General features: G+C 39.7%; 1 protein-coding gene across 7 annotated transcripts in view; it reads left to right on the top strand.

Moving 5' to 3' along the window:
• Nucleotides 1-24,139, top strand: part of VPS13B (vacuolar protein sorting 13 homolog B) — a 729,531-nt gene that overhangs the window by 399,969 nt on the left and 305,423 nt on the right. For all 7 annotated transcript variants that reach the window (XM_069957347.1, XM_069957346.1, XM_069957349.1 and 4 more), the window contains exon 24: nucleotides 14,299-14,519. In XM_069957347.1, the coding sequence (XP_069813448.1) occupies nucleotides 14,299-14,519 (221 nt within the window). The remainder of the gene's footprint in view (nucleotides 1-14,298; nucleotides 14,520-24,139) is intronic.

The following is a 24,139-nucleotide window of genomic DNA, read 5'->3' as shown; positions in this document are numbered from 1 at the left end:
ATGCTTTGTAGCTATTTTCCTTTGAATTTGAGTAATTTGGTGTTATACAATTTTGTGTTCACCAAGCTGTTTACTCTCTATACAGTATGTCCCAGACAGGATTATTGTTAAAAAAAAAAAAAAAAATCGTCAGCCTAACTAATCGCCACTAAGCTTTCAACCAACACAAATAGGTCCCAGTGCTGAACTAAGAGAACGTTCCCCAAAACCTCAGCAGTCGCAATGTTCTTTCATTGTCAGGCTGTCATTCTTTATCCTAAAACAACATAAATATTATTATAAGGTTTGCAGGAGGCATACTGTATGTAAGAATATGTCCAGTAACCTTGCAAATTATACAGCACAGTCTTGCATCAGTTCAAAGTGGTGCCAGAGTTGAGCAGATCTAAAGATTCACCAAACCCAATTCTAATGAATGAGGCATTGATTCATTTAGCCGTCTTCTGAATCCTGAAGAAGGCCAGAGTTGGGTTTGCAGATCTTGTTTCAGATTCATGCAACTGAAGTGCCAGGTTATCTGGTGTACAACATGCTGAATTGGAAATGAAAATCATCAAGAAAAATGGCACTTCTAAGTATGAGGGTCTTTAAATTTAATTAGTCACTGACTTTTTATACAACTTCTAACATATTTTTGCTTCATTTCATGTACCAAAAAAAAGCCAGTCTTGGCCACTAAGGTTGTCTGCCTGATGTCCACTGCCTGTTGTCAGGAGAAATCTGTCTCTAGTGACTGCCTCTGCAAGAAAGAACAAAGAAAATGGGGGGACATTTATACCATGAGCTCTATGTGGGGGATGGGATGAGAAAGCTTCATCTATGTATCTGCAAGCTATGAGTCCTCAGAGTCCATGCGTTGTGAAGACTTCCCTCCCATCTCAGCAGCAGGGCTTATTATAACCCTTTGCTTGTTTGCTGCTTTTTCTTTCCTTAATGTTCATAGCACCTTAGAAGCTAAGCGCAAGGTTAATGCATCAGTGCATCTCCCCCATAGCTATAGTAGTGTACTGTGTAAATCATCTCCACTACAATTCGATCTGTTCAGTGCTTGCTGTGATGTTGCTGTATTTAACATCTACAGTAGCTAACAAGAACCTTGAAAACCCAATGCATTTTTTTTTCCCCACATCAACTATAGTAGTGTACTATATAACTCATTAACCCAGTAGCCTGCAAGCCTGTTCAGTGCACTTTAACTAGCACTATTTTATAGCATTGATGCATTGTGCTGTGATAGGCCAGAGAAGTAGTGTATGAAGTCGTGTATTGTATATATACTGCTGGCAAACAGCCTAAACCTAGCCCCTCCCCCAGAAATATAGAGAATGGGAAAAAGCTGTGCACCATGTAGGGGGTAATAAAACAATGCAGTTTTTAAGCTATGTTCACACGTCACAGTTTCATCGCAGTACAGTTGCAGTACTATCACGGTGCGGTGTCATTTCAGTGAGATGAAAAAACTGCAACGTATTTGAACACAGTAATAAAAATAATAATTTTATATAATTCATTAGGTACAGCAAATCTATAATAACATGGGTAGTTGTATATAAACCTACTGTATATGCAGATCTTCTAGCGTTTGACGGCCAGTTTCATGTATATCCAGTGAGTTATTTCAAGGGGGAAAATAAAACATTGCGTTGACAAAAGTATTCAGACTCTCTGACTGGGTCTATAATGACTGACTGGGACTGTCTATAAGTGGCATACAAGTCAGTGTAATATCAAGCCGCTTGAGTCAATTTGAAAAATTAATCGGTTTATATGTTGCCCACATTACAGTCGCTACAAAGGAGCTAGTCAAATCTGAATAATTTTAAATGCAGACCCTGTCCTGCAGAATGTGACAGCAGTGTAGGATGGTGATTACTAAAGACGGAGGCTGTCGTATTCTCTTGTGATATCGTGACAAATTGGGGTAATTGTGGAGGAATCTAATATTCTTGAAGAGTCTTCAAAGCAGCTACAAAATGGGTTCTTCAGAGTTGTCTCCCGAAACAGGCGCACCTGTGATTAAAACAATGAAAAAAGAGATCAATCTATTTCACAGGATAAATCTACACCAGTGTTTTTAGCCGCGCAGGAATTGGTGGAAAATATCTGTTTTTAGTAGATCTGAGTATTCCTTTAGACACCTGGAATACCTTGCTGTAAATCAGAGCAATATGTACAAACCGGTGATTACCTCCATCCCCTCTTCTCCGAGATCTAGCAGTATGACCATGTGCTCTGTAACCCTTCATACGTCTGCTTAACTTCACAGTGACTGGGAGAGAGATAGCAGACAGTAATCCATACCAGGAAGATGTGTCAAAGTTTGTCTGAGACAGGAAATACAGCCGTCTCTTCAAATTGTGCTGATGAAAGAAACCAGTCATAACTACTAATCTAATAAAAGATTTTACCCGAGGAGGTTGTTCTAGGATGACCCCAAGTACGAGTGATTAGACAACTACCTTACATAATACGTCTGTAATATAAATTACACCCCTGTCTGTGTAATGGATGGTGCACTGTCCAGACTAGATCATGTTGTGGTAATTACATGCATCTGGGTCCACCTATACCTAAAAAACATCTATCTATCTATCTATCTATCTAATATCTATCTATCTAATATCTATCTATCTATTTAATATCTATCTATCTAATATCTATCTATCTCATATCCATCTATCTAGACAAAAAACAGAAGGTGCAGCTGCCCAGTTGTAGGCTTATTCAGCCCAGGAGAGGCCATTGCTAGTGTGAAAATGCTAGAGTAGGGACCATGTCTCGAGGACGCCTTAACGTTGGCGACATGGTACACTCTGTTTGCTAAGATCCTCATTGTTTAATATCTACAGAGCAGGTGTTTACGGTGTGTACGCTGGGAGGAGTATATACGGTAAGCCCTTGCACCTGTGGGTTGCTGCTGCACCTTCTGTTTTTTTGTCTGTATTTAAGCCACGAGTAGCATGCAACCTGCAGTGTGAATAGAGTCATAGATGTGCGGCCAATTTTTCCTTTTTATTTTTTTATCTATCTATCTATCTATCTATCTATCTCTATCTAGTTCTCTCATCTTTTTTTGTCTCTGCCATAAGAAAAACATGAACTGCAGTAAAGCCAAAAACACAGTTGAAGAACAAATAAAACTCATAAAAGACATGAAGAAGATTTTAAACTCAAGTGGGGAAAAAAAGTTTTTATGATCTGATCCGACCATAATTGAGCTTTTTGACTAGAAAAGAAAAAATATTTGCAAACCAGTGTAAAATTGTTGCCTGTACTGTATAATATCTGTTCCTATATTAAATGTTTTTGTTTCTCTCCCCCCCCCCCCCCAAATATTTGCCTGATTGCAAATGGTGAAAAATTATATTATCTTTATGTACACACCCTCAAGGCCGAGGCCACTGACTATTCATACAAAGAGACAAATTTGGTCCGCTCCCCTACAACACCATTTACACTAGGTAGGTGTATGTTGCTATGGCTTAAATTATTAACACTCAAAAACACAAAAAATGCAACAGCTCACCGCTAATGGCAAGATACAGACCCAATAGAAGATATGAAAATCGCTAAGTGCAGCCCCCCAACTGCTAAGGAAAATTTCCATAAAAATGAGGTGGATTACAGTTGCCTTACAGGGATGTTGTTAGGGTCTTTAAAAATGAAGAGTACAAGCCCCAAGCTATATGTGTTGCCTCTATACCATGTGGGCCATATATTACCACCTTATATTGATAAAATATTACCTCAACTGTTTCCAAAGTAAACATACAAACACTAAATGTTATTGACACTATGCTGCCATGCCATGGTCGCTGCCATTACAAGATGACTTCCAGCCATGACTTATATTTATGGTGTGATCACACCTACAGGATCTGCAGCTGATTTTCTGCAGCAGATTTCATTTAAATAACTGAACACAGCATCAAATCTGCTGCAGATCCTGTAAGTGTGAACGCACCCTTACAGTTTGCTGCCCAGATCTCTCTGACACCTCACTTCCAGCAACCTCTGTACCTTTTGCCAACCTATACAGTCTTTCTATCCTCCCAAATGTGTACATATTGCTGTACCATTTACTCCTATGTGTCTAACTTTTGTGTAGCAAAGTGCCACAAAATTCTTCAGATTATTTCCATAAATATAGATAGACCTATAATTAAAGAGCTTAATCGACGTTGTGCCCAGATCTTTTTAGATGTTTTACTACTACTCATTTCCTTACTGTAAGGCGGTAGACAAGCTTAGGGAGGATGCCTAAGTTCAGCAATATAATGGAGGTGACTCCTGCTTGTTCATATGCATGCAGTACATGCCCAGAGTAAGTAGAAATTTAATGACTACAGATTTTAAATCAGCATTTTTCTTTTACCCTTTTACTGATTACTGTAGTTTAGGGGTTTTGGAGATGATAAAGTATCCTTAAGGATGCTGTTTGGCAGCCTGTTTAGCTTACCGCAATCATATGGTAAGTGTCAGATGAAATGTTTAAACCATCTTTACTGTTGTGTTTTACATTTATTTTATTTATGAAAAAAAAGAAGCTGCAGACATTTACCATTCGTGTGAAGAATATAAGACTAGGCAATTCCAAAGACTTTCCGAGACATGTCCAATATGTCATGTGGTTATTTATAACATGGAAAAAAGAAGCTTCTACTGGCCCCACTAAGCCCAGTCTCCTACTTAAGCCTATATATACTGAAACAAAACTCAAGCATGTACTCTGATATCAAAGCTCTACCCCCATGGAAACAATAAGGCCTTATTCCCATGTTCTGTCCACAGTCCGTATATACGGATGGTGTGCAACACAATGGATTATCATAACTCCTGACATCATTTATTATGACCTTCTTTTTTTTTTTTTTTTTTTTTTTAATAGATCAAAGCTGACTAAAGACATAAGATATTTTTCTGCAGATTATTGACGTGTTGATCGGACTATTGTAATATAGACAGTTAATCTTTTAAGTATAACCATGGAGACAAGCCACGGCCAGAGGTTTCACCTAATGCTGACCAACCAAAGTGTATGGTCGTTGGTACTGTAATACCATGCCACTGGTGCAATATGTCTGTTTGTGGAATTTGCACGATCAGCTGTGAATAGTATTACTTAAAGTGACCCTGTACCCACAATCTGAACCCCCCAAACCACTTGTACCTTTGGATAGCTGCTTTTAATCCAAGATCTGTCCTGGGGTCCGTTCAGCAGGTGATGCAGTTATTGTCCTAAAAAATACTTTTAAACTTGCAGCCCTGTGCCAAACGGGATTATCTGTGCCCTAACTTTGCACCACCCCTCCGTCCCTCCTCCCCACCCTCTTCATCATTAGGAATGTCACTGAAACATTTTCTCCATGCTGAACATTGCACATGTCCTTAACGATCCAGCCCATGTGCCGGGCTGCCACATTTGGGGAATAGGAGGCAATCTGCCTGGAGCATTCATAATGATGAAGAGGGTGGGGAGGAGGGACAGAGAAGTTGTGCAAAGTTAGGGCACAGATACTCCCGTTTGGCACGGGCTTTAAGTTTAAAAGGTTTTTTTTAGGACAATAACTGGATCACATGCCGAACGGACCGCAGGGCAGATCTTGGATTAAAAGCAGCTATCCAAAGGTACAAGTGGTTGGGGGGGGGGGTCAGATTGTGGGTACAGAGTCGCTCTAAAAGTTGAAGTGTTTACAAACCACGGCAAGTCGCCCACAAAGTCAAGATCATGTAAAGTTACAGAGAAGGGTTGTTTATGTTGTATAAAAGTTGCCAGTGTTCTCCTGACTCATTAACAACATTTCCAACTGTACACCATCCCCCTACGAACTAGATTGTTCCAACCTTAAAGTTTGGTGGAGGATAGATAATGTTATGGGGTTGGTTTTTCAATAGTCTGCCTTAGTTCCACTGAAGGGAACTCAATGCTTTACTATACCAAGACATTTTGGGCAATTGTGGCTTCAAACTTAGTGTCACTTCACAAAACTTTTGACATGTCATAGAGACATGTCAAAAGTTTTGATTGGTTCGGGTCTGAGTGTTCATACTCGTGCCAATCGGAAGATATAGCCGGGAGAAGATGCGCTGCAGCATGTACTCTTCCCGCTCTGTTTCACATGATCATTCGGACTCGGACCGATCAAAACTTTTGACATGTCTCTATGACATGTCAAAAGTTTTGTGGAGTGACTGTGACACTTTAAGTAAGGTCCACAAAGGCATGTTTGGGTGAGTTTTGTGTGGAAGTACTTGACTCACACAGAGCCCTGACCTCAACACCATCCTTTCTGATGAGTGAAAATGAAGATTGCAAGCCAAGGCCTCTCATCCTTAATCCATGTCTGACCTCACAAATACTCTTCTGGATAAATAGACAAATATTCCAACATTTTCCAAAATCTTGTCTTTCCGAAAGATTGGCAGGAGTTACCAACTCCATTTAGTGTCTGTTTCAGGTTGTATAAATATTGTTTCTGCTCTATTTCTACTAATCCTTTTTCTTTATTTTATGATTTTCTTTTAACTTTTTTTTTTTTGTGGCTTCGGATTTAATTAAGAACCATTGTCTCACTTTCCAATGACTCTGGAACAAATTATTTACAATGGGAAACTTTTTCCCCCTTTTTTATTACTTTAATTTGTGTTTAATTAAACTTTGTATTCAGTAATGTGTTTCCTACAGCATTTAGTCATCGGTTAATCATGTGTAAATAGTGAATGTCTGTGTTAACTCACTTCACAGAAAACATCACAAAGTAATTGTTCTTATAATTCTATTGTTTGAAAATTTATTGCAAGCAATATTACATACATTTACATCCATAAAGCACTTCATCCCCTTACAGATGGTGCAAAATTTACTTCTTAATAAAAACAAATGCTAAAATCTTGAATATGTGACATGTGAATGTTGTGCAAATGTTCCTGACAGGAGGCCTATCATTGCAGCATTAGGATATGTTTAGATATTTTTTTGAGAGGGGAGTATTAGTTGGCAACCTGTCATAAAGGGATGCTTATGTATGTATATATATATATATATATATATATATATATATATATATATATATATATAATATATATATCTTAGGGTCATTGAGCTTAGGGGGATACTCCATCCGGGACCCCTTTTTCAGCAATGCCCGGGTAAGGGTGGGTGAAAACAATAAGAAACACTTACCTCCCTGGCTCCAGTGCTGTCACCCGCTCTGGTTGCTCTGGTCCTCTTGTCTCTGGCCGCTTCCTGTTTTTGAGGCTTTACATGTAGCGTGGTAGACCCGCTCAGCCATTCAGCAGCCAAGGCGGGACACTACTACATCTCCTGACTGCACGTAAGGGGATGTTATTGTTTTTACCCACCCCCTCCCCAGGCATTGCCAAAAAAGCGGTTCCTGGTGGAGTAACCCATTAATGGATGGAACATATTCAACAGTCCATTTCCAGATCATATACATTCACTTTTCGGGAGTTAGAAGTATTTTTTTATTTTTTTTTGCATTTTGTGTCGCGCAAAATTAACATATTTATCTGGGAAATAGAATGAATAGTGTATATATAAGTGTACCAAGCCATATCTTATTTTAACAAATGGCTGATGTGATACCAACAACAACTACCTCTTCAGCCATTATAGATACACTGTAATGTTTTTTTGTTCCTCTTTATACTCTTCTTTTCCTCGGCTACATTCAGATATCACTAACAGAACATTAAGCTTAGTGGCAATAGCATTGGAGACATTCCTCCGTACAATCCCTTGACTCATTCTCCTTGGCTTTGTGTTCTTCTCTTAAACAGAACACAGTACATAATGTGATTGCATGGTGATCACCATACATATATTAATGGAAATTCTCACTTTATGTCACTCATGTCTTAAGAGAATAGCATCAATATGTTCCAAAAGGTCATTTATTTCCCAATGAATAAAGCTGTGTTACAGTGTAAGCCAGCGGCCGTGACATGTGCACATAATGATATCAGCGCTAATTACTATGGGATCGACTTTTTACTGAACAGTGTTGCGTTTCTGTTTACAGCCGTTTTATACCATGTCATCAGATATCAGACACCATGTATATCAGGCGCCATCTCACTTGGGGTTATGGCAGGATACCCCATCACTTTGATAGCCATTTCGGCTATCAAATATCTTCTGTATTCACTTCATAGCCAGAAGCCATTATGTAGCCAGTGTATTCTATTCTGGTAACACATCTTGTGGTAAATTAGACTATATAGATTCGGGAATCAATGGAATCCATTTCTTCTTAGTATATATTTGTGCTAAATTTTTTAATTGCCCAGACACGTAGCATGTTTTATATCTATGTTAGTTTTTTTTACAGTAATATACTTTATAGCCCTTTTGGATTGAATTTCAGTACTGCAAACATAAATTTCTTTCTCACAATAGATACTTTATATGTCTTTGGGTAAATTCACACGGCTGGATCCGCTGCGAGTTTCCCGCAAAAAAACGCATCTAATCTGCAATGACCAAAACAAACGTTACAAACACGCTGGGAGTTGAGTTTGCCATTGACTTACATGAAAAACATTCTCGTTGCATTTTAATCTGCAGATTTATCACAATCGTTAAACTCGCGGCAGATCTGCCCGTGTGAATTTACCCTTAAGGTGCGTTCACACCTACCGCATCCGCAGCTTATTTTTCCGCGGAAATCCGCAGGTCTGGTAGTGCAGATTTCAACCTGCGAGAAATCCGCGTATGTGTGCGTTTTGCGGTTTTTCCGCAGCAAGTTTATCGCAACTGAAATGTCTGTTTAAAATGTCTCATTCTAAACGGACATTTCAGTTGCGATAAACTTGCTGCAGAAAAACCGCAAAACGCACACATACGCGGATTTCTCGCAGGTTGAAATCTGCACTACCAGACCTGCGGATTTCCGCGGAAAAATAAGCTGCAGATGCGGTAGGTGTGAACGCACCCTTAAAGAGAAATTTAGGAGGTTAAGGGTAGTATTGACAATATAAATAGCAATATGGGATCCACAGTCTATAGACATATCTGCTTTTGTTAACACATAGGGGGATGTTTATCAAAATGTGCCCCTTGCATACGCCACCGAAAAAGACCTGATACACCACTTTTCACCCCGCCTCCTCCTAAGCCTCATTTATCAAGGTTTAAAGCCATAAACCAGGCAAAACTTTACTCCTGGTCCAGAGCAGTTATAAATGATTGTGCAATTTCTGCGCCAAGGGCAGGTCTAGTCGGATTCATTACGAAGTGTGCTGCTCTTAGTTATTCCGTCAGGTTAATTAGGTGCGGGGCCTACTTAAAGACTAATAAATTTTTTCCTTAGATTTTACAGTCTGGTATACAGAGGTAGACATGGTTACCTCCATTGTGTTAAACTAACATGGCAATGTGTTGTATTAGGATATCCTAATGAACCAGGGATCATGACAATGCCAGTAATTGAGGAATAATGTGTAATTATTGATAACTTGTTCTAATTTCAGGAATGCAGTAGGGACAGAGAGGCGTAACTACCAGTCTAGCAGCCATAGCGGCTGCTATGGGACCCGCCACATAAGGGGGCCCGTTGCCCGCTCCTGCAATGCACTGAGCTGTCATTTTTTGCAGCACCAGGTGGCCGAGTGCTTGCAGTTATGACTAGACTTGACGGCAACAGGCTCAGGGCTAAAGGTTCACAGATCTTTTTACGTAGGTTAGATCATTGAAAGTCCAAGTTGTTTTTGGGTTCCTTTTGTTATTTTCTTCTACATATCCTCTAATTAGACATTTTTCCTAAATGTTGTCTGATGGTATAGGGTAGAGATATATAAACTTACAGTAAGTTTGGGTTTGGATTGGACTCCTGGCGGGTGGAGAAGATGGATGCAGCCCTAGGGTCTTTTTCAGCCACCAGGAGTCAAATGCCAAGCATTTAGTTTCAGGTACCCCGAACTTTTACGTTTGCTCATCTCTAGTATTGGGGTTAAAAATTAACAACATATGCTTCATAAACAGAATTGTTCAACTTTGATTTATTTAAGTATAAAAATAAAAGTTGCTAAGTTTACCCTTAGGATGCGCTCTCTCTTCTCTATTTAAATAATTCGAGTTTTCATTTCATTAGCAAAAAAAAAGCGACAGAGGGCAGATGACTGGAAGAAGAACATGAACACTAAATATTATTTCTGGATGTACTTTCTCAGGTCACTGAAGAATATCTTACCCACTGTTGCCTTTCTGTGCTAGTCAGAGGGAAAAGAAAAAACCATCTATCTTCATTAGGCAAAACCTTAGAGACGACTGTGTTTTAGATAGATCACATGCAATTCTATTCCGTAATTACTTTGTTTTTCTTCTCTGCAGTAAACAATGGTGAAATGTACTGAATATATATATATATATATATATATATATTTTTTTTTTTTTATTTTTTTTTTGGTTCTTGACTGTAGCGTTATATAAACTCTTCTTGTAAGTATATGTAGCCTTGATGTCCTTAGAGATCTAGGCATAACCTTATAATAACATATTCTAATTATAGGTGATGGTTCAGTGTCAAAGGGGTTGCAGCCTCTCCTAACCCTATTCAAAATGCAGGTTTCGTTCAAAATGCATGTTATTAGTGAAGGAATGGAAGAAGTGGTAGTCTATATGGTCGATCACTGCTTCGTTCCCTTGCCAAAAATGGTGGCCTAGCATGTGTGCTTCTGCTTCTATGCTTCATGCAGCATGGGAACATGGGACTGACATCAGTACACCCCCCTCAAGTCAGCTTCCTATCACCTATATTCCAGGGAGGTTTTAAGTCTAAATTTTGGTAAAACCTCTTGAGGTTAGATGTTTTACCTGGAGGCTTGGGACATTTTCAAGGAGATTGGCTAATCTGGTAGATGAGAATATATAATTCCACATATCACATATGTCATGCATTTAATTGTAGTTTCACCAACTAGATGTAAATATATGCAAGAGAATTACTGTTTTGTCTATTTGCTTTATTTTAGTTTTTTTTTTTTTGTTATACCTTCCTGTGGTGTCACGCATTCTTTCCTGTAGTTTCAGTATGGACAGTGCAGCAGTATTGTATGTGCTTTATGGCAGCAGCAATTAATAGAATTTAATTGACAGAGAAAACTTACTACTTTCATTTACAGTCCTGTAAGGATATGTAGCCTTGTGCCCTTAGAAAGCACAATAGTCTTAAAGGGGATATCCAGCGCTACAAAAATATGGCCACTTCTCCCCCTCTCTTGTCTCCAGATTGGGTGGGGTTTCAAACTCAGTTTCATTGAAGTAAATGGAGCTTAATTGCAAACCACACCTGAAGTGAAGACAAGAGAGGGGGAAAAGTGGCCATGTTTTTGTAGCGTTGGATAACCCTTTAATCTCATAAGTATGAGATCTTACCCCAGTGCTGGATTTACAGCCTGCACTACTCAGTACTGCTCTTTAATGTGCTCTGTGCTGCTAAAGAATTGCTATTAAGTTATAAGGGAGCAGGATCCTATCTTCTTTGTGTGTGCATTGTATAGAAGACATCATAGCAACCAGTTTCCACTTACTATCTCAGGGGCAACTAAAAATTAGAGCTGGAGCCTGCAAAGGAGTAAACTAATGGAAAATGACATATACTAGTTTCATTGTGGTCAGAAATAGTGCTCTGTGCATACACAAGTTTATCTGGGGAAACCACTTAGAATAACAGGTGTGCTTTATTCATAGCAATGCAGTCAGGTAAACATTTTTTTATGAATATGATTGGATTTTTCAAAATTCTTTAAAAATGTATTTATAGGATATATGCATCTTCAGGAACATAATGGGCAAAGGCCACTATCCGTATATTAACAGCCACTAATAAAGATCATGATCATTATTAGCGGATGATATACAGTATAACTATAAGGCCGACTTTGCCCGATATGTTACTGAAGTGTCCCTAAGGTGTTATTTATTTTTTCCTGACGTAACAGATAAATAGAGTAGTCCATTGTGTAGGGGCAGGTATATTTCAGTCAGTATCCACAGAATAAGTACACACAAACAAGGGGACTGTTTTGATTGTAGGGTAGACATTTTTTTCCCTTTTTTTTTTTTGCCTTCAGTCATTTTTTAAATAATCTTAGTAGATTGTTTTTGTGTGCAAAAATGTGCTGTTAATAACATATTGACATGGGTGCGACACACAAGTTTCCATTAGTCAGATGTTAGGAACTTTTGTGACTGTGATCCGAAATTGAAAAGACTTAATCTTGTAAACGTACCAGTGCAGAGATAGACAAATTATGGGGCACATTTAGAGCACTCCAGGAGTTAATTTGATTTGTTTAGTAATCAGACAAGAAGACCTTCCATAGATACACACAGCAGCAAATTTCTAATCCTATTAGCTACCTGAATCCTGGGATTTCTCCAGCTCTGTGCTAGTTTTATGCCTAAATAATATCACTGATTCCTAGTGCAGATTACTTATCCGATCATCTCGTCAGACAGTGATGGAGTTTGGCTGACTCTATATAAATCATGTTATGTAAGACTCTATTACATAAACCAAAGGCTTGGACAAAAAAGAATTTTAAAACTTGACGGATTGGAAACTTTTCACATAAGAACTTTAAAACATAAGAGATTTCTAAGGAATTGCAGTTCAATGCCCTTATATCCAGTGGACATGCCTGATTAATTTTAAATGTTCTAGAATGTGTGACATTGGTTGTGATTAAAAACTTAAATTTTATTGGTTCTAAATTAAAAATATACACAAAAAAAGTAATATGTAAATTTATTCTGTGTGAGGTATTTGAACCCATGGATGTTATAGGTATCTACTTCTTATATGCAGATATATCACTGGTTCTCAGTGCTTATACAACATCTATACTAACTCTCAGAAAGTTCCTGTGTTGTTTGAATCTCTGTGACCTTCATCTCCTATTTGTTTATATGCAGATGTTTCCACACACAACTACTTTAATGATGCATTTACAAAGAGAGATTTATCTGATGAGTTTTTGAAGCCAAAGTCAGGAACAGACTATAACAGAGAACAGGTCATAAAGGAAAGACTGACATTTCTCCTCTTTTCAAATCCATTCCTGACTTTGGCTTCCAAAATCTGTCAGATAAATCTCTGTGTAAACATTCAGCACCCAATCATTTTTTTCTCAAGGAAGATATGGCAGCAAACTCCATCTCAATCTAGGAGTCTTAGAACATTGACTGGGGGAATATGCCAAACCAAAACTCAAGAAGGAAAGACTTTCCATCTGAAGACAGCTGTTTTGGGCTTATTGCCCCATTGTAAAAATATTAAAGCTGCAATTACAGAACCCACATTTGAGGTCAATAGAGAGAACATTTAGACAAGCAAAATATGTTCTTTGAGTCAAAAGTATGTTACAATACAAAAGCAAAGACTGCCCATCCGCAGCCAGCTGTTTCAGGAGTTGTTGCCCCTCTTTAGTGCAGAGCAGTGTGTTGGCTGGCTAGTGAGAAGCCTACCAACGTGGGTCAAGGGGATACTAGTTCCCCTTAAGAAGACTCCACCATAAAGACGTGTGGGAACCTAAAAGGCCATTCCTGCTCCACTGGGAAATCTGGGTAGAAAGAATATGCAAACTAGCTCTCACACCACTTAGGACTCTTAGAACACTGACTGAGGAAATATGCCAAGCCAAAAATCTCTCCAAAAGAAAAGATTGCCCATCTACTGACAGCTGTGGTGGATTCTCCTTAAGAACTAGTATCCCCTTGATACACGTTGATAGGCCTCTCACTAACCAGCCAACACCCTGTAATGCACTGAAGAGGGGCAACAACCCTGAAACAGTGTCTACAAATGGGCAGTCTTTGCTTTTTGAGAGATTTTGTAATATGCACTTGGCTCACAGAATATCTTTTGCTTGTCTAAATGTTTTCTCAATGGGCAGCTAACTGTCTCTATTGGCAGCTATGTAGACTCTGTAGTTGCAACTTTCATTTTTTAACAATAAAGAAAAATCTTAAATATGAAGATTTGTCATCCACAGGTGATCATGCAGCATGGGCAGTATAGTTGTTCAGCGGTTAGCACCGCATTGCATGTAGCGCCAATGGCAACATTTGCATTAAATTTGTGTGTTCCTTGTGAATACTCTAGCTACCTCCTATAGTCCAAAAACATTTGAATAGTCTAAATTTTAATTCAGGTTGTGTGCTGCACAGCAGTGCTAAGTATGTGGTGCGATACAAATGAATAACATGCATTAATATTGCAGGTATTAGAATTTTTCCATTTTACTACTAAGCGCTAGTTTCTTTTCTCCCTTTAGGAGTTGCTTTTCCATGGACCATCAACCTCCATAACTTTAGTGTTTATACACTTGTGGAGCATCAAGTCATACTTAACTTAGTAGAACCCATGGGCTGTACTTCTACCCTGGCAGTCACTTCTCATGCATTGCCATCAGCTGGTCCTGAAGCCGGACATTCATTTGTTGTCTGTCTGCACGTTGACTTGGAACCTCTAGAAATAAAGTGCTCTAATCCTCAGGTCAGTAAATATAATCATTTTTTTAAACTGTTCACTGTATTTATGACTTGACTAAAAAGTAGTTTTTTTTGTTTTATTTCCAGAGGGCTTTCTGAACGAAAATAATTTTTCTTAAGTTTTAATTGCATTTTTATTTTAAACTTTTTTTGTCAGTTAAGGCCTTTCATAAAGGGGGTTTCCCACTGAGATAAATAGGTCTAAACAGATGCACAATGTACATTTATACATATTTTAATGTACAATCATTTTTTTTAATTGTTAAACCCCCAAATCATTTGTTTTAGTCATTAAAGCGATTCTGTACCCACAATCTGACCCCCCCAAACCGCTTGTACCTTTGGATAGCTGCTTTTAATCCAAGATCTGTCCTGGGGTCCGTTCGGCAGGTAATGCGGTTATTGTCCTAAAAAACAACTTTTACACTTGCATCACCGTGCCCTTTGGCCGTGGCTTAGAATGTCTATGCATTAGGCTGGCACACCCTCTCTGTCCCTCCTCCCCACCCTCTTCATCATTAGGAATGCCACTGGAACATTTTCTCCTGTCCGAACATTGTACAGGTGCCTTAACGAACCAGCCAGTGTTCAGTATTCACACAGCTGATGAATAGGAGACAATCTGCCTGGAGCATTCCTAATTATGAGGAGGGTGGGGAGGAGGGACAGAGAGGTTGTGCCAGCCTAATGCATAGACATTCTAAGCCCCGGCCATTGGGCATGGGGCTTCAAGTTTAAAAGTTGTGTTTTAGGATAATAACTGTATCACCTGCTGAACGGACCCCAGGTCAGATATTTGATTAAAAGCAGCTATCTGAAGGTACAAGCAGTTTGGGGGGGTCAGATTGTGGGTACAGAGTCGCTTTAATGTTACGACCACCGAATAGTATCCACCAAGGTGGTCAGTGTCACACATGCACAATTTAGCTGCACTCTTTTGCTCTGTCCTTCACAATTAGTCTTCCTTGCAAGTAAGGGGGTGATTGTGGAAAAGCATGTGTAAATTCTAACAGTTTACAGAGGGAAAAATGAAGTGATTACATTGAGCAAAGTGATTAGTAAATTGTACTCTATTAAAATGTACTTTACATTGTTTGCTAGGTATGCTTCTTACTTTACCAACTTGGCTTAGTAAGAAAACCCCTTTAAATCATGAAGAGACCACAAGAACATGATATGTTACCTTTATTGTTATGTTAGATCAAACATCATTGGACCAAGACCTATACATTGGAGTTAAGGGGAACTACTGTAGAGAAAGCTCTTAGAGGGGTTACTTTCTTCCAGAGATAACACAACTCTTGTCTCCAGGTCAGGTGTGGTTTGCAATTAAGCTCCATTCACTTCAATAGAACTGACATGGAAAACCCCACCCAAACTGGAAACAAGAGTGATTCTGTCTGTGGAAGAAAGTGGCCATGTTTTTCTAAAGCTGGATAACCCAAGGTGTGCCCAGGAGCACCATCATTAGAAACACAAAAATATACCTACTAGAACCAGAAATTTGACATTTATTAGAGATGCAATGTCAATAAAAGAGAATGGAATATGGAAACATATTTAATGTAACAGGCACTTTTTTTGTTTATACTTAAAGGAGGTATTCCCACATTTTTTGTTAAAATTTCATGATAAAAAATATATATCTACCCTTATTGCACCACACAAGTTACCGCTATTGTGTAACTCGTGTGGTGCAATCAGAGGCTGAGATGAAAATACCTTTGTCAGCTAGCACCAGTGTGGAGTCTCCTATTTGATCCCTCACTTTTAAATACACCACAGTTTCTTATATTAATACTTACTGTGTATACCTTCATAAATTTAGACTTATTTCAGAACTTTTTAATCCTCAGAGATCTTAAAGGGGGTTGCAGAGTTAATTTTACTTGTTCCTAGCCACAGATTGTGGGGGTAACTCCCTGGGGATCTCTAGAATGGCATCTCGACACCTTTATTTTTAATGGAGACACGGGTCATTGCCTTACCCGCCGATCCATTCTTTCAATATGGAGCTGCCAGAAATAGCCAAGTGCTATACTTGACTGTCTCTGACACCTCCATAGAGAATGAATAGAGCAGCTTATCACACGCTTACCCGGCGACAAGTAAATGTAACTCGCCAAACCCCTTTAAGGATTTGGCAGTAAAGTTTAGGATTAAAGTTTTTGCAAAGAGACAGTTTCTGCTTTGGATGACTTCTTTGAGTTGAGTGACACCTCCAGTCATCTCTTGGAAGTTGAAAGTGTTTCCCACCATATACATTAAGCAGAGACTGAAAAAGTCATGTGCACAGGCCCTTCGCTTGCATGATCTTTCAGGAATGATTCTGTGCTGTTCAGCTGTGTAACATTATGCTTTGTTTATAGTCATTTGCTTCTGGATTGTGCTGTTATCATTAAACAAGCATTTCTTTGTGTCAATTCCTAGTAGGAAAACAAATATTTTTTCCAATCTTCGATGAAATGCCTACTAGCTGTAACGTTTTTATTGTTTTTAGTCCTTTACCCCCCAAATTCTATAGTAAAATCCATAACATTTCCTATCTATTAGGAATCATGTTAAAGTTGTGGTAGCATTGGCAGGGTTTGTGCAGTTTGCATTCTGTTTTCTTTGATGTATTTGTTGGTTTGTGTAACTTGAGCTCCTTCTAGCAGAGGCATCTTTTGGGAAGGAATAAGTAGCAGATGTGTAGTTTTCGCAGATCCTGACGCATGGCAGTGCTGACTTGTGGACGCACGTGCTAAAGAACAATAAAAATTCCTTCAGTCGGGTTCTCACCCTTATGCTTTTTTCACGCTACATGAAGTTCTGATCGGAAGACGGCAGCAGTTAGGAGCGTCTGGAATACATCACAGCAAAGTGGAGTGGAAAGGTGCTTGGGGACACAAAATGTGACCTGAGTTTGCTTTTTGTTTGTGTTCCTTTTAAATGGCAGCGTGTGTGGGTTCAGTTTTGAAGCCTGCCCTCTGTTACGCTGATGGCCTTCATGTTGGGCCTTTCGTGTCATGAACCCTTTGAGAAGTGGAAAATTGGCATGATTGGCAAATCGTGCATGAGAATCTAGTTTTTCATTAAAATCACAACTTTTTTTTTTTTTTACACCAACTATACGCATCAGATAGATGTTGGCCAAGAGTTTTCTCTTCTGGTGACATCATATTCTGTTCATAAATGCCGTATTGAAGACAAAAGGCTTAAGTGGCCAGCTTCACCTGTATGACTCTTTAAATGGGTTGTCAGAGCTAAATAAACAAAACATACAGCAAACCCTTTCTGATGCTTGCTGAGTGCAACAACATTGCTCTGTTTCTTCCTGCTTCTTTCCTTTATCTACTTTTTCTTTTTTATTTAACTGTATTTTGATTAAAGTATAAATTAAAAGGTGTCTTTATAGTAAAATAGTTCAGTAAGTTATAATTAAGTGTACTCACTGCACTTACTAACAGCAGCTCCCTGTGTATCCCATAGAGCTATAATCAGACTTTCCTCCTCCAGATTGTGCTGTTTTGCTCTGTGGTAATTCTTTCCATAAGATAGCCAAGCATGGAGCAACATGTGACCATACCCCAACCTAGTGTCTACCACTGAGCCTGTTAATCAAGGGCATAGAAGGTAAAGCATGGTCACATGTTCCTCCATGTATAGCCATGTTATGGACAGAATCGCCACAGAGCAGGACAGCACAGCCTGGAGGAGGGGTGTCTTATTTTAGCTCTATGAGATATACAGGGAGCTGCTGTCAGTAAGTGCAGTGAATACACTTACTAATACTGAGCAGTTATACTATGAAGTGGCTAACCTATTCAAAGGGAACCAATCAACACGATTGTTCTGATATGACTACCAGCTGCACAGTATGGATCTACTGTGCAGCCCCCGGAGCATACCAGCCACGTCTGCAAGGCTTTTTATTCTGGCGCAAGGTCAGAAGAGGGGAGGCAACTAGTCAACTGGGGGGAGAGTCATCTGTGACTAGTCTTGGCTCTTATCCCGTCAGCACACTTTGCAGGGATAATTGACAGGCAGAGAGACCCATTAGTGGTCCCTCTGCCTTTCAATCATCCCAGCAGAACAAGCTGACAGGCAAAGAGCTGTGACTAGTCATGGGCGGCTCCTCACCAAGATGACTAATTGCTGTCCTTCTTCTGGTCTCATGCCGAAATAAAACTTTTTTTTCTCGATTAAGGGTATGTGCACACTACGGAATCCCGACAGATCACCCGCTGCGGATTCTGCAGCTCGCCTCCGCTCACGGACCCTTCGCAAAGGCTACCAGAGAATACAATATAGTGAGTCTATAGTCAGTCACTTCTTACAAATAGAGATGAAACATTATATAACATAACAGGACAAAGAAAATATTCTAGCTCCATTGTACGTATAGCGATATTTAATCATTTCTAAGTTGAAAAGAAGATTTAAGGATATAGTCCTTTTACTTTCCCACTTCCTTGAAGGCAAGAGGTTTTCAAGCGGGGTAGCTCAGAATTGCCAAATGGTCTACAAGTTTTATGGCCTGAAGAATGGAAATTCTAGTGCTTGCAATGATACAAGATAGAGGTGTATATGAATCACAATGAGTTTAGTAGTGTATTCACATCACCAGCCTGCCTCGAATCCTATACCTTCCTCCTATGAGATAATCCTGTTATTATCTTATGGTATCTGCCCCTTATTAGCAAGATAGGTAATGACTTGAATCATGTTTCTGAATAAGCAGCATTTCTAGCCGTCTTTTTTTGTCAACCTATTTAACATTGATGGGATATTATAATGTTGATCCATTCGTCTTTGAACTTCCCCAAACAATCCCCAGACCATGTGAATAATCCAGTGACCTCCAGTGAATTGCAATTGACCTGTTTCAGCTTCCATGCATTTTTCTTTTTTTCCTATAGACTAATGACTCTAAGCGGGAAAGTTATCAAGCAAAAAAGTTGTATTTGTTGGCGTAAAACGGGCAGATGCGACTTAATTTATTCGCAAATGGATTTGCATCTGGCCATTTTACGCCACCTTCGCCAGTGGGGCGGGGGGGGGGGAGCGGACTCTGGGTGATACTGAAACCAGCGTAGGTTTCAAAATTTTCGCATGGAGAGGCCCCGTGAAATCGGGATTTATTTAGAGGCAATGCACCTCAACATAAATCCCTTGAGCTCCGAAGCTGCGGGGACATTTTTACGCCCGGCGTAAATGTCCCCTAAGTCTTAAAGCAGCTGGGTATCTTCATTTAGAACCAGTATGTTTTCCCCCATCCCGACTTTCATGGGTGTATTTTGACTTTTATAAGTCTTCAACCAATGTACTACAAATTTTAATGGTCAATGTGGTTTCAAACAACTTAAAGTGACACTGTCACCCCCTTTGTGCATTCTGACATCTCTACACAGGTGTAAAGGGTAAATTTAGCGTTTTTCATACCTTATTTCATATCATACGTCATGGTGTTTGTTCAAGTAAAAAGTGTCCTTTTATCAACTGCAGATTGTATTAAGTGGGCGTGGCCTCACAGCATTAGCGTAACTTAGCTCCGCCCACACTGTTTCCCCCGCCCCCTTGACGCCCATTGGTTGGCCGCCGTAAAGGGGGTGGGGTCTAGACCTTTCGGCCAGCCTGTTCCAATGGCTGGCGAGGGGCGGGGGCCAACTGGCGTTGTGGGTGGGGCTGAGTGGCGCTAATGCCGCGAGGCCCCGCGCACTTAACACAATCTGCAGTTGATAAAAGATTACTTTTTACTTGAACAAGCACCATGACGTGTGATATAAAATAAGGTATGAAAAACGCTTAATTTACCCTTTACACCTGTGTAGAGAGTTCAGAATGCAAAAAGGAAGTGGCAGTGTCACTTTAAAGTCGTGTGCCTTCTTACATATTTAGAAAAGATTTCCTTTGCCAAAAATGACTCTTCACCCCAAAAAAACATCCATAAAGTGCAAGACACTATCTCCCTTCTTTGCAGTCTGCTGTTCGGCGCCTGTTGTCAGTAACAAAAAGACAAAACACCTGTGAGTGAGTTAAACATGTTCACAATGGAGTGGATTAGCCATATCCACTGCAAGAGAGAGAGCCTGAGAGAGTCTGTGCTGTGTACCAACAAGCTGAACTAGTCTGCCTAGATCAGGACAGATGTCGGTTGTGTGAATCTCACTGTACCTACTGCTGTAAATTCACAATGCTGCAGCATCATTTCCCCCTTCTCTTTAGCTTATCAGGAGCAGCCCAGTGCTTAGTGTAACCCCTTTGTTGCTGCTACTGCAGTTTTTTTCATCATGACGCAGCAGGAAAAGGATTTTGTTTTGATACTTGCTGGTGCCAACTGGGTCCTGTTCTTGCTCACCTCATGCCCCCTTCACCTTGGCACTCTACGCCATACAGTGCCACCTCTACTGTAGGTGCTGCTACTCACACAGGATCACAAATGTAACAACCTGGTGTACTTGTTGTCCTTCTCCACGTCCTGGAGTGGGATAAAGGGTGACACATAGGGCATTTTAGACTCTTCACCCTGCTATTACCCTGGTGAAGTCAAACCTGTAGAGTAGTGCTGCACATTACAGATTGATTGTTGTACTATGATTGGCTAGTCAACTAATGGTGCGTTTACACAGGCAGATTTATCTGACAGATTGTTTAAGCCAAATCCAGGAACAGGCCATAAACAGGGAACAGGTCATATAGGAAAGACTGGGATCTATCCTCTTTTCAAATCCATTCCTGTTTTTGGCTTCCAAAATCTGTCAGATAAATCTGCCTGTGTAAACGCACCATAAGTAAGGAAGCCCTGTGTGTGTATTCTGGCCCTGCCCCATGAAACGGAGAGAAGGAGATATAACTGTGCACCATGGTGGGATCTCTCAGGGGATCGATATCAGCAGTGAGAACACTAAAATCACCTAATGTAACAAAACCATGTAGGTTTAAAAAAAAAAAAACTTTTCAAACACTGTATATGTGTTAACTGTCTAAAAAACAAAGGTTCCTTTTAGTTATTGTCTATCCTTAGTTTTATAAAGACATTGTTAGATGATTCAGATCCAGCAGAGTCTCCCTAGACTCAAATCTTTTCTTCTGTGTCTAGTATTATACATGAACATCACATGCAGTAAATTTAAGAGTATCATTGTAACATTCTGGCACATCAATGCTGAGAGAATGAGCTCTGGGAACTCAGAAGTGGTCAACACACAGAGGTATTGAGTGTCTTACAATATATCTTGGTCTGCAGTCAGCTCGACTGCAGCTGGGTGACCTGTGCAGCACTATGGAGTGTATTGTGTGTCTCATTTGTAGGAAAGATGTTCCCTAAAATGTGCCCCTTGTGACTTAAAGCAATTCAGCATTCAAGGTAATAAAATATTTGCAAATATGATACACAGGCATTTTTTTTTTACTTTTTGGGAAAGAAAAATTACAGTTTTTTTAATGTTCCCATTGTAGAAGACAATGCATATAATGAGTTATGATGTCATCTATAGGGTGTGTGTCTCCTTTTTTGTTAATCATAACTTGAATCTTGAATCTGTCTTTTAACACCATGTCAGTTATAATTAATGCAATCCATGCTGATTATTATATATGTCTATAGCAATTTGAGCTCAGTTTTTTTTGTACAGTTCTTAACAGTTTTTAATCTACAGGGCCACTAGAGAGCTTAAAAGGGTCCCTGTCATTTAAAAAAAAAAATCTATAGTTTTGATTAGTTGGGGGTCTGGGTGTTGAGACCCCATAGAATTTTAGAATAAGCCGTAAGAGGCATGTGCCTGAGGGCTGTACTTACATCTTCCTGTTAGAGAGAGGTTCCATAGACTTACCATAGAATCAATCTTCTGTAGCCAAATGGGGAGAGATGCACTCACCCTGGCACTGCCTTCAGCTTGTTTGAATTTAAAAAAAGGAAAAGAAAAAAAAGAAAAAACCTTGAATGATCAAGACTTCTCACATAACAAGTGACACTTCAATCTGGCCAAACATTCTATATGGCCGACACCTATGCCTCTGTTAGCCACCTTTTGTCTCTCCTGACAAATACCACCAGGAACACGATACACGTTGAGTTGATTGACCATAGTTTGGGCTTGGACAGCTGTAATGGGGTTTCCATTCAAACATAAGTCTCAGCCCATGGTGAGACAAAAAATTCATTTTATCCTTGCTATTATTTATTCAGTCTCCTTTCCTGAGCTGCTGCTTTTTTCCAAAGACACAAAAAATGTGTGAGCTTTTCTCTGTCTCCCCTCCTCTCCCCCCCTTCTGTGACGGCTGATGTTAACAAGTCCCTATCTGCAACTGTGTAGCATCTTTGTAATGCTGAAAGGATTATTCACAATGAGTTCATCAAAAATTTACTTTAGATTAACTTCAGGCATTAAAAAGAAGCTATAAAGTTGCAGGTACAGCCTGCAAGGGGCTTGTTTACATCAGCTGTCTCGGAATGGGGTGGGGGGCACGGAGAGGCTCACCCATTTTTTTTTATTTTTTTGTCTTTAGTTGAAAGCAGCAGCTCAGAAGCTCGGAAATGGTGGAAGGAGGCTGAATAGATAATAAGAAATATGGAATCAGCAAAATACACCTTTAATCCAATGAGTATAGTATGTTTTTCTGTTACTGTTTAGATATTTAACCCAATAATGAAACAATATGCGGTGAGCCAGTGTCGGACTGGGGTACCTTGCGCCCACCAGGGAAATTGATTTTAGGGGCCCACCCTACGTACACAGACATAATCAGCGCCAAACCTTTCATGTTAGTACAGCGACTTTGCATAGAGCTGTGTATGTGACCAGCAACGCTAGTGCAGAGCCAGTCACTTGTACAGTTGTCACTGATTTATGCAGTTGCGGTAAAACAGGATTATTTATGTAGAAACTTAAATGAAATTCCAAAAAACACATGAAAAATGTCATGTGAACACAGCCTTAGAAACATAGAGGATGAAGGAGAAAATGACCATCTAGTCTGCTCTTCTATTACAATCTCCAGCAGAGGAGACCCATGACGGTTCATTCTAGCCTCACAAGGTGTTGGGATAGAATAAGACTTTTAAGGACCTTCATGAATGGCATTAGTGGTCATTAAAGCGTTAAAGGGGTTATACCTCTCCTGCTCTGGACAGTTCCTGACATGGACAGAGGTGGCAGCAGAGAGCACTGTGACAGGCTGGAAAGAATACATTACTTCCTGCAGGACATACAGCAGCTTATAAGTATTGGAAGACTGGAGATTTTTAATTAGAAGTAATTTACAAATTGGTATAACTTCCTCACACCAGTTAATTTGAAAAAATATATATTTTTCACCGGAATACCCCTTTCACCAGAATATCCTGGCCGGGTGATCTTCAATGAAGATTCTTCATCTCTGTTAAATTGGGATGCACGCACACCCGTGTGCGCCCGCATGCCAATTCACTGTTGCACACAATGGAGAGTGCGGCCTGAGCCGCACACTCCATTAAGTGAACTGACATGTTCTGTGCGGCCTCTATTCCATGAATAGCGGAAGCAGAAAACTAAAATGTCAATTTTTCATGCGGCCGTATGGAATCCCGGCTGGAGCATATACTATGGGGGACATGTATCAAATGGCGTACATATTATTTTCGGCGTAAAGAGCCTGTTTGCA

This window comes from Dendropsophus ebraccatus, chromosome 2, assembly GCF_027789765.1.
Source record: "Dendropsophus ebraccatus isolate aDenEbr1 chromosome 2, aDenEbr1.pat, whole genome shotgun sequence".
NCBI classification, from domain to species: domain Eukaryota; kingdom Metazoa; phylum Chordata; class Amphibia; order Anura; family Hylidae; genus Dendropsophus; species Dendropsophus ebraccatus.
This window is presented reverse-complemented; position numbering and strand designations above follow the sequence as displayed.